The sequence below is a fragment of the Durio zibethinus genome, chromosome 16, assembly GCF_047325235.1.
Source record: "Durio zibethinus cultivar Kanyao isolate XHJ-2024 chromosome 16, ASM4732523v1, whole genome shotgun sequence".
Taxonomy (NCBI): domain Eukaryota; kingdom Viridiplantae; phylum Streptophyta; class Magnoliopsida; order Malvales; family Malvaceae; genus Durio; species Durio zibethinus.
The window spans coordinates 4456373-4468202 of NC_143177.1; the positions used below are offsets into that span (position 1 = coordinate 4456373).

At 30.8% G+C, this 11830-nt stretch overlaps 1 protein-coding gene across 1 annotated transcript; it reads left to right on the forward strand.

The window, feature by feature from the left end:
* The first annotated feature begins 973 nt into the window (after positions 1-973).
* On the forward strand, positions 974-6737 carry LOC111291319 (sugar transport protein 13-like). Its single transcript, XM_022882993.2, has 5 exons — positions 974-1232; positions 1725-2047; positions 4517-4641; positions 5500-5791; positions 5885-6737. The coding sequence occupies exons 1-5, from the start codon at positions 1097-1099 to the stop codon at positions 6596-6598; spliced, it is 1590 nt and encodes a 529-aa protein (XP_022738728.1). The 5' UTR covers positions 974-1096; the 3' UTR covers positions 6599-6737.
* The last annotated feature ends 5093 nt before the right edge of the window (positions 6738-11830 follow it).

Consider the following 11830-nt stretch of genomic DNA (forward strand, 5'->3'; position numbering starts at 1 on the left):
GAGAAATATGTCTAAAGGTGAAAGGATGCAGTTATCAAAGTCCAACCATTGCCCATCGAAAAAGAGATTAGGTTTTGTTTGTCAATATTTTTAAAACTCTCTATTATAAAAGAATGATCGGTAATGTCATCAAAAATTTTATTTACATAATAATTTTTGAGAAGATAATAGAGAATGTAATAAAAATGATAAATTTAAAAATGATAATGCAATTAATGCAAAAAAAAATTACACAAAAAAAAACTTAAGTTCTAATTTACGAGGTACAACAAATTGGAGGCTAACAAGTGCACTTAAAACATCTTTAAGATTAATATTATTTATTATAACAATTTTGCATTAATGCAACGGTAGGTAACAAAGCATATATAGTCACATAAATAAAAATTTAAGAGAGTAATTAATAAATAGTTGTTTCCTCGAAACCAAACCAGTAATTGTAAGGTTTCAAATGCTAAGACACATTTCCCAACCCTATGGATTAAACATAAACATGGCCCGTCAAACCCCAATGGTTTTCTTCAGTTCATTTTTCTACAGTACCAATAAACACAACTACTTAATATGGGTCAACAACAACTATGTTTTTTATCTTATCATTTTTTTTTCAAATTTAATTCTATTATGATTTTTTTCTCAAAAAAAATTATTATGCTTTTAACCAGCTGACCTATGCAGAAAATCCTCTTCATTATCACACTTGAAATTCAATCAAGACTAACCAAAACTCAAATTTGCTTTAAATATAATCTTCTCTTCAGTTGACAGTAACAGTACTAACTGAGATAACCCTAATCAAGTGCCGTTCGTTGGCTAACCAGCCGTCGAAGAAATTAGAGCCCAGTAGTAAAAAAGGAAAAATCCCAGAGACTAGTCAAAAGCCACGCGGAAAGATCCTGATGGGGTGCCCGCTACGTCATCCATTTCGTACCTTGTGCTGGTGTTTTTAACTGTATGGCCTCCACTTCTATATAAACCCTCTCCTCTTCTTTCTTGCCTATTCCATTTCATAAGGCTCTGACCTTCTTCTTCTATCTTAGCTTCTTCATTTTAGAGAAAAACAAAGTAATTTTAGGTGATATATACATAGCGAAGCATGCCTGCGGGTGGATTCTCATCGGTCCCACCGGCCGGGGTGGAGTTCGAAGCTAAGATCACTCCCATCGTCATCATTTCTTGTATAATGGCCGCCACCGGTGGCCTTATGTTTGGTTATGATGTTGGTGTTTCTGGTAATTCATTTTTCTTTGCTTGCATGAAAATTTAGATGATTAATAAAAAAAAATAAAGGAAAGGAGTTAAACTTTTTTTAATATCTTTTGTTTATTTAAAAGTTACACTTTTTTTTTAATATCTTTTGTTGATTTAAAAGTTTCTTTTCATCGTCTTAAACAATCAAACAACTCTGGTTAAAAAAAAATTAAAATTTTTTATGTTTTTAATTTAACACATTTTATTAAAAAAGTTTTTTCCTTTCTTGGCTATGGGTTATGAGTGATTTATTAAAAGAAAGAAATAAAAAACCATTTTAGGATTTTATTAAAGTTTGAATTTGTGAAAGGAAATAAAAAAAATAACAGAAGAAAAGCAGCTTTTCTACCACCAAACTGGGACTCAAAGAGCAATTGCCATGTTTTAAGAACAAGGGTACTTTTGGAATTTGATAATGTTAGCTTAGTTTTTTATTGAGATAAATGAACTTACTTTTGTGTGAATTGATGCAGGTGGCGTTACATCCATGCCTGACTTCTTGCAAAAGTTCTTCCCGGTTGTCTATAGAAAGACCAATGACCCTGGAATCGATGGAAATTACTGCAAATATGACAATCAAGGCCTACAATTGTTCACTTCATCGCTTTATTTGGCTGGTTTAACGGCCACGTTTTTTGCCTCCTATACCACAAGGAGGCTTGGCCGCCGCCTCACCATGTTGATTGCTGGTTGCTTTTTCATTGTTGGTGTTGTTCTTAATGCTGCTGCTCAAGACCTTGCCATGCTTATTATTGGCAGGATCTTGCTTGGTTGTGGAGTCGGCTTTGCTAATCAGGTAATTTCCATAAATGGGTTTTGCTAATCAGTAATTTCCATAAATGGGTATTTATTATATTTTAATATATTGTTTCCATATATATCAAGCAGTTTATGGAAGGTAACAATGAATTATTGCCATCAAAATTTTTTTTGTAATTGTTTTTTTAGAAATTTTTTTATATTTAAAATCGTTAAAGATTGAATCTAATCACTGAAATACAATATTTTACCAACATATCACATAATCGCCGACTAAAAATAATTTTACTAATAGCCAAATTTAAGTTAAGATCTATCATCGATCCTAATATTTTAACTACTTATATTTGATATATTAGATGTTATACATTGTCAGTGAATCATATAATAATATTTCATGAAAAAATTAATTTTATAATTTAAAAAATTTTAAAAAGCAAATATACATAATCTTAAAAATATACTTAAAATTAATTTTTAAAAAGGTGCCATAATGTACTGATAGTATACAACATTATACACTAATTAACAATGTAGCAAACTAAGAGTTATTTGAATTGAGCCAATTGGTGCATATAAAAGTAGAGTACCAAATTAAGAGTAACAAGGCGGTAAAATTCTTTCGATAATAAACAAATTTTTGGTAGTGGAAGAAAGATGTAGCAAAAACAGGTGCGTTTATTTTTGGACGTTGTCTCTAGTTGAGGTAGCCTTATCAGGCATAATTTAATTCCCTTTGGAATAATTTGGTAATCAGTTTGATATATATACTTCCCTTATATTTTAGTTGATGATGGTAATAGCATTCGAATTATCACTTATGAGTCAATGTCTGATCTTGACCTTTAATTTTGAAGGGGTTAAAGTAATATTTTATAAGAAATTCTTTTAAAAAATATATTAAATTTATTAGTAATAAAAAATAAATGCAAACATATAATAATAAAATTATATGTTAATATGTAAATATATATATAACAAAATGAATATATTAAATAATTGGTCTTATGACTTTTAATTATAAATCATTAACAATATTTTTTATAAAAATAAAATCATTTTATTTTTTTGCAATATTAATATATTATTTTATCATATTTAATATTTAAAGAATTAAATTGAAAACATCACAAAAATATATTTTAAATAAATTAAATTTTAAAATAATAAAGTAAAGACTTTGATACAATAAATTAAAACTTTCTAATTTTTAACATGGTATTTTTACTTTATAAAATATGAAAATGTATTTAAACTAATTACATTAGTTATTTTGACATGTAACAATTTTTAAATAAAATGAGGATGCAGAATATAATAAAAAATTTGATTAAAAAAAATTACAATTGGATATTTTTCAATTTGATTTTAGTTATTATAATACTTGCATATATATTAAACTTAAATTTACATGTTTGTTTAAATATAATGTTGACAAATTTGTTATTCATTTTTAATTAAAAATTATTTATAATAAATAAACAAAAGTTAAAGAATTATAATTTTTTTGAAATTAAGAGTTGTAATAATTAAATACAAATAATTTTTGTAATTATATATCCAATATAGATACATAAAATAAAAAATAATATATATCAACACAATAAATTTAAGTTCGACGGAACTAAATTAATTTTTTTATAAAAAAAATCAAAATTATTATAAAAATAACATATATATATATATATATATAAAATTTTAAAATTTTTGGGGGCCATGGCTCCCTAGGTTCTTCAAAGGATCCGCCGTTGCTTATCAGCCACTTCATTAGCTTGTTAATGAGTCCAAACCTTACATTTCCACAGATTCTTATAGCCCCAGTAATCCCCGTTTTCAGCACGTCGCTAAAACTCTTGTCTGCTGGCTAAGTTTTGTAAGAACGGACCAGACCTTCTTGACCCAATGTTCCGTAAAATTTAGAGCTAAAATTATAACTATTGGTTGATTCATTAATTAACTAGGTAAGCTTGATAATTATATTAGACGCTTGTTGTTTAATTAATTAGCTTTATTAAGTCTTAGGATCCATTTGAAGCTGCATTGGTCGCTAAAAAACTCAGTCATGAAGCACACTTTTTGATGTGATGAAAATTCACCAATCTGACTCTCAAATGGACTGTTAATCATGAGTGAGCTTGTTTAACTTCCCTTATTTTTTAGCTTTAAATATATATATATTATGAGGTTTGACGTTTTATACATGTGATTGTGACGCTTTTTTTTCTCCTTTAGCTTAATATGAGAAGGCATCGTATGAAAAAGATCTCTTGGATTTATCCACAAAAAGTCTTTAAAAGCAAGTTTCTTTACATTTTCTTCTTGCTTTTAGATTTTTTTTTTAATATCTTTTGAAAAGTCTTTTTACGAATTACGTGATGCTTTTTTGACCCATTTTCCCTCCAACTCTTCTTTTCTTGTGTGGTGTGCATTTTTGCATTGTTTATCTTTATCTTTTCGTCAGTAAAATAACTTGTGCAGTTGATATTGGAATTTGTATGTATAATAGGCTGTGCCACTGTTCCTATCAGAGATAGCACCCACAAGAATCCGTGGCGGGTTAAACATATTATTCCAGCTTAACGTCACTATTGGAATTCTATTTGCCAATCTTGTCAACTACGGTACCGCCAAGTAAGCCTCATCTTTCTACCTCTACGGCTCCCTCTCTCTCTTTTATTTTTGTTTCTTCATTTTTAAAAGTTTTCATCATTGTAGAAAGTGAGAGAAATTATGTTTTTCCTTATATAGAAGATTATAGTCTGAAAATAAAAAAATTTTAGTGATGAATTCGATTTTCAATTTTATTAAATGTTATTTTTAAAAATGTTATAAAAATCAATTAATTAAATTCTACATTCAAATAGATATATTATGTTAAAACAATAAAAATATGTGAAATGAAATGCTTTTCTATGAATTTAGCATTGAAGTACACGTGGCCTGTAGCAGATTTGTTTAAGTTGTTGAAGGTGGCAGCTACTGTTAAAACAACAAAACTATATTCTAAAAAAATTTCTCGTCAAATTGTTAACTTCTCTTCCTTGGTATGTTTCTCGACACCTGTTAGCAGTTAACAGCTTTGCTCACTTATTAAACAAGTAAAACTTTGGCAAATGATGAAGATTTTCCAGGGAGGGAGTCTCCAACTCGAATTCAAAGATGCCTTAGGTTTTTTTTTTTTTTTTTTTTACCAAAAGCTAGTCGTCTTTTATGCTTCTTTTAGTCGTTTCTTTTGTTTGGAATAGCATAGACAATATGAGCTTTTGAAAGTTTTTGTTTTAATCCCAAGTAATGCGTTGAATGCTAAGATGCTCAGGTTTGACCATTGAGTTTTGATAGGCTATGCAAAGCATATGCCTTGAAACTGTGAAGAACCATTGACAGAAGTTGGTGTGATGATACACAATCAGTCATTTCCTTTTGCATTGCAACTAAATTCTGGCTTTTCTGCTGACTATTTATCATCAATTCTTTGCTTTTCAACGACAGAATTGAAGGAGGATGGGGTTGGAGGCTATCATTGGGATTGGCAGGAATTCCAGCACTTTTCCTTACTGTCGGCGCCCTCCTGGTGGTTGACAGTCCTAACAGTCTCATTGAGCGAGGTCACCTGGAAGAAGGAAAAGCTGTGCTCAGAAGGATTCGGGGCACAGATAATATTGAGACTGAGTTCCTGGAGCTTTTTGAGGCAAGTCGTGTGGCAAAACAAGTGAAACACCCTTTTAGGAATCTCCTTCAACGCAGGAACCGCCCCCAACTTGTCATTGCAATTGCCCTGCAGGTTGGTACTTAATAGCAGAAACATGTCTTTTGGTAACATAAGCAATTCTTACTGATATGTCTGCTTTTCTTTTTGTTTGAATACATGGAACAGATCTTCCAACAATGCACGGGTATCAATGCAATCATGTTTTATGCCCCAGTCCTGTTTGACACGCTGGGATTCGGCAATGATGCGTCCCTTTACTCTGCTGTTATAACTGGGGCTGTCAATGTGCTCTCCACAATCGTATCCATTTACTCGGTCGACAAAGTGGGTCGTCGAGTGCTGTTACTTGAAGCTGGTGTCCAGATGTTTTTCTCTCAAGTAGTCATCGCAATTATTCTAGGAATCAAGGTTAAAGACCATTCTAATGATCTCCATAAAGGTTTCGCAATCCTAGTAGTTGTTATGGTGTGTACCTTCGTGTCAGCTTTTGCATGGTCTTGGGGGCCTCTTGGTTGGCTGATCCCTAGTGAAACATTCCCCCTGGAGACCCGCTCGGCAGGGCAGAGTGTGACTGTTTGTGTCAACTTGCTCTTCACATTTGTTATAGCCCAGGCTTTCCTGTCAATGCTCTGTCATTTCAAGTTTGGAATCTTCTTGTTCTTCTCTGGCTGGGTTCTGATCATGTCAATCTTTACACTGTTTCTATTACCCGAGACGAAAAATGTACCAATTGAAGAGATGGCCGAGAGAGTGTGGAAGCAGCACTGGTTTTGGAGGAGATTCGTCGATGATGATCATGAGGGAGCAGCTGTTATCAATGGTGATATCGCAAAGAAAAATGGACATGCTAATGGGTTTGATCCAACTTCACAGTTGTAAATTTGAGATGTTTCAAACCACATCTCAGTGCTAGAAAAAAATAATAGATGCATTAGAGAATAGAAAACCAATATACTTAAGTATCAGAGAAATGTATGAGTAGTGTTATTTAAAATATTCTAGTGAAATTATTGTCAAAGTATTTGATGTATGATGGTTGCTATCAAAAATCAATCTTTGTGAGCTAGAGTTACAGTAGGAAAATTTTATCCTGCTGAGGTATAATCATTCGATGGAAGAATTTTTAATCTTCAATAAATATTGGATCAATAATTTGAATCAATGGAATAGCTCCAAACCATAAGAAGAGACCAAATTCTCTGGATGAAACACTTTAATCGATCTTCTGTATTTTCAACCTTAAGAGATGTAATTCTCAGTTAGGAAATTGTCAGCAACAAGGCTATCAGTTACTGATCACCAAACAAAGCCATAAAAGGACCCGAGAACAATAATCCCACAATATTAAATATTATTAATATGGGTACATATTCATATATTAAAGCTGTATTTGTCAAGAATGAGGCCAAATTCAAAGCTGTATTTGTTCAAAATCGAAGGCTGCTTCTTCCTCCAAACTACCCCTTTAGCCCCAAGCGGGATGCTTTGCCAACCTACCACGTGAAGTTTTAATCTCAGTAAAATATTCACCACTACTAGCTACTACTCTCTCACAGTTATGACCTTGTGCAAACACAACTTGGGCTTTGTCCAGATTGGTAGTGCAAAAAAGGTTGATTTCTGAAGTAAGGAAGAAGAGATGTCAAATTGGTAAAGAGTCTACATATTTAAAAAGTAGTTAAACTCGTACTATATAGCATTTCCCCTAACCCAATACTAGACCTAGCAATTTAAAAAACTATAGCGAAGGTGACCCGAGTTAAAATTTTAACAAATATAAGTTTAACAAATATGATAAAATATATTTCATATTTTTCGTTTCGATATGAATTATAATATATAATTTTTGTATAAAATATTAAACGAATTCACAAATTATTAATATTTTGTATTATACAAATACATGTAGACATCGAATTTTATTCGAATCTACTAGATTAAATTTTATTTTTAAGTTTTGTCTATTAATATTGAAATTAATTAATAATTATAGTTGATAAAAAAAAAAACAAAAACAAAACAAACAAAAAAAAGAAAAAATAAAGGAAAAAAAAAAGATAGCAGAAAGCAAGGGGGCTGATGCCTGACACTAGTCACCCTATAACCCCCTACAACCCCTTGCAACCTCCCGACTAGCCACCTCCTGTCCAATCACCTCACAAGAACACTGCCACCCTTATCATGTCCCCTCACCAGTCACCCTTGTAGCCCCCTACAGCCATCCCTATAGTTCCCTATCCAGCCGTCCTACCACCACCATGTGGCCACCTTACAAATGCTATGCCCTCAAACACAAACTGAGGCTTCCAACCTTATAAAAAACCCAACTCTTTTCCCTTTCCAGGCTCACTGGGACACAAATCTTAGAACATATTAGAAACCCTCAAGCTCAGATACACAAACGCCCTGCCTTTCGCACACCCAAACGACTCAGCCTTTCGCACGCCTTCAACCTCTAATCCCAGCCTTTAAACACCCCATGAAACCCTTTACCAAGCACTCTCAACCTTACTCGATACCTATTCTGATTCTAAACAGACAACAAAAAATAAAAATCCACCAAAAAAAAAAAAACAGTCTCCCCGTAATAAGGAACCATCAGCACCGAGCAAACCCTGTAAAATAAAAAAAAATAAAGAAGTTAGTTTCTTTAAAAAAAAAAAAAAAAAGCTTAGAAACCACAAAGGGACGATAGTGGCTTATTTGGGCAATCAGTGATAGTGGAAAGGGGAAGGAAAGTGAGAAGAACAACATACTACAAAATAAAAAAGATATGACGGCGGAGGAAAACGTTTTGGCGATTTGAAAGTTTTGACTTTGGGTTCAGATCTAGTGATTCTGAGGCCATTTTGTGCGAAAACATGGCTCGAATTCGTGAAAAGGAGTTGAAAAGGAAGCTTTAGGGTGATTTTGGAGATTTTTCAAAGTCGGTGACTGATAGCTGGCGGTGAAGCATGACAGTTGGTGCGACACTGATGACCAACTTCTAGCAACTGGCCGACCATTTTTTTTTTTTGTTGAGAGAATTTGATCTTTTTTTTTAGAAAATAGAAGAAGGAATGAGCTAAAAAAACTATGGCTTTATATAAAGAGATAAAGTCCAAAACGATGTCCTTTTATCAAAGAAGGATCCGCACATTGACCCTGACCTGACTCGGGATCCGCGTAACCCAACTCGCGATCCACTTCTACTTTAGCTTAAAATCGATCTAGTTGAATCGATATTGAACCACCAAAAGCTCGATTTGAGCTACATAACTATTGAACCGATCAGTTTGGTCCATACCGATGTTGACCAGACTATTAACCAGTCCAGTTCAATTTTTTTTTGAACTTTCTAATTTTTTTATATTATTATTTTTATTTTGACTTTTATTTTTTTATTTATCCATGATAATTTTTTTTATTTTTTTAGAATAATTATTTGATTATTTTTAATGATAATAAAATGAAAATAAAGTAGGATAATAACTAAAAAATATTAAAAATGCTTAAATAATAATAATAATAATAATAATAATCTAAAAAATGATAATAACAATAAAATATTTCTTTATCATTTTCCATTCCTAGATGTTCGAGGTAACTTAACCGTATTCCAAATAATGATAATTTCAAATAGATGTTGGAAAATTATCATTATAAAAAAATATTAAATAAATTAATAATATTTTTTAATAATAAATAAAATTTCGAGCCCTCAATCCGTTGGGCCTTTCATGGCCCCGTTAGTTGGCTTGCCAATTAACTCATCCTACTGCCATTTTCATAAAAAAAGAATTTTTTTAAAATAATTTTTTAAAAAATTATAAAAATTGAATTTGCTTCAAAAGTTCATATAGATGTTAGAGATTTTTAAAGATGTTCGTGTTATTAAAAAAAAATAAAACCTAAATTTCAAAATCCTAAACCCTTTAAAGCCTAAAAACTAAACCCTAAACCTTCTAAACCCTAAAAACAAAACCCTAAACTCTCAAAACCCTAAAAACAAAATCTAAACCCTCAAAACCATGAAACGAAACCCTAAATCCTCTAAACTCTAAAAACGAAGCCTTAAATCTTTCAAACTCAAACTCAAAATCCAAACCCCAAAACCTTCAAAACCTAAACCCAAAGTTTGAAATTCTAAAAATCAAAATCCTAACCCTTTAAACCTTAAAATTAAAACCTAATCCCCAAACCCTAAAACAAGGCCCTAAATTTTCTAAACCCTAAAATTCATGGCCTAAAACCCTTAAAACTTGAACCAAAACCCTAAAATCTAAATCTTCCAAATCTAAAACCCTAACCTTTAAAACCTCGATCTAAGCTCTAACTAAGACCATCCCAAAATCCTAATGATGTGTATAAAAATTTCACTCGAAATAATTTGTTCTCAAATGCCACCTAGACAATGTGGTATTTAAGAAAATTTATTTCATTAATTTTTCATGCCAGTCCTTATTTCATTTTACCATGGGATTAAAAGCAATAAATAAAAAAGGGTATAATAATAAAATAGGATCTTAAATATAAATAGTCACACCTAAGCTCTACTTAGATGTTAATGAGTCGGGGTGGTCTCATTATACTTAAAAGCCAAACTTTAAAATTGCATTTCATCTTACATAACATTCATTGGCATACATATATTAGCATGTTATCGTTGGCAATCATTTGCATTTTTCTGTCTTTAATTTTTATCTACTATGTGATGATAAAATGTTTTATAATAAAAAAGGGACAATATTTTTTTTTAAAATTTTTGTGATATTATAAAATAAAATAAAAATAACATTTCGAAGGAAATAATTCTTGGTACTCTGCCTAAATGTTGAAAAGTCACCAACAATTATCTTCTATAAAGAGTGTTATTTCATTTTAAGGATTGTTGTATTAAATCTTAAACAAAAAGAGTTACTTTAAATTCTACCTAGATGTTGGAAAATTTTAAGATAATTCTTTAACTTAAAGATTTTCTCAATATTCCTAAACAAAGCATTTTAGAAAAAATTTATTTTTTTAAACCAAAAGGATTATTATTAAATTTCAAATTAAAACTATTTCATTCAACACCGAAAATAGTGCATTTTAAATTTCAAATTAAAACTATTTCATCCCCACACGTAACTGACTCCCGGACCTAACCTGGTTTTCATAAATTGAAATCTATCTTTTTGATAAACTTTAAACCTGTTTTTTTATAGTTTTATTAAAAAGATAAATTTTTGGATGGCCAATCACACCCTGAAAAAGATTTGTGGTGACTCATCTCATTTTCTTTGATTTTTAAAATTTTTTACATCTGGCGATCCTAAAACCGTTACGACAGCTTGGCAACTCCGATGAAGATTTTTCAGAGTCAACCAAAATTTTAATTATGTGCTATTAATAGTTGTTGGATTTAATTGGTTTTATTTGATATTTAATTTAATTCCCTTTATTTTAATTTTTCAAAATATATATACATACAAGTTAATAAATAAAATAAATTATATGTTAGTTATTACTTTATTTTGATTCTATGTTTATGATTTATTTATGTTATTTTGATTAATACATCACTTTGCACATATTATGCATATTTACTCACATGCATAAGCTCTAGATCTGGGCTCTTTTCCTTTTATAAGGAAGTAGAGTAGTTACGCTCTCGTGAGGTGATAATCTCTGCATTTGCTAGCAAAATAATTTCACTCAGATTGAATCATTTCTGTTAGTAGCCTGTAATAAGTGAGGATTGAGGAGCCTTACTAGTCTATAATAAACGAGGATGTGAGGAATAGTCTGGGAACCTTTAGATGTATAAATCCTAACTTGGCATATCGTGAGCCATAGAAGCTTGCCTAGGATAGAACCCTGTCGACTTTTTTATAAAAATAATCTAAAAATGTATTAAAATTTAAAAAAATGGATAATAAAAGAAAAGCATTTTCTTGAAAAAAATAAATTTTCTCTTAACATGCAGTTCATTCATTTGGTAACTGTCCAAACTTTACATTTTCATGAAATATTTTAGAATAAAATGATTTTTTTAGTATTATCCAAAAAAAAAAGTTTAAAAAAAAATTAAAGATTTTTCTTAAATTCTTTATATATTGGCCAAATAAAAAATCAATTTTCAAGTCCTAA

Coding starts and splice junctions, on each gene's coding strand:
- LOC111291319 (XM_022882993.2), top strand. CDS start 1,097: ATGCCTGCGGGTGGATTCTCATCGGTCCCACCGGCCGGGGTGGAGTTC. Junction 2,048..4,516: donor GAGTCGGCTTTGCTAATCAG/GTAATTTCCATA, acceptor TATGTATAATAG/GCTGTGCCACTGTTCCTATC. Junction 5,792..5,884: donor TCATTGCAATTGCCCTGCAG/GTTGGTACTTAA, acceptor TACATGGAACAG/ATCTTCCAACAATGCACGGG.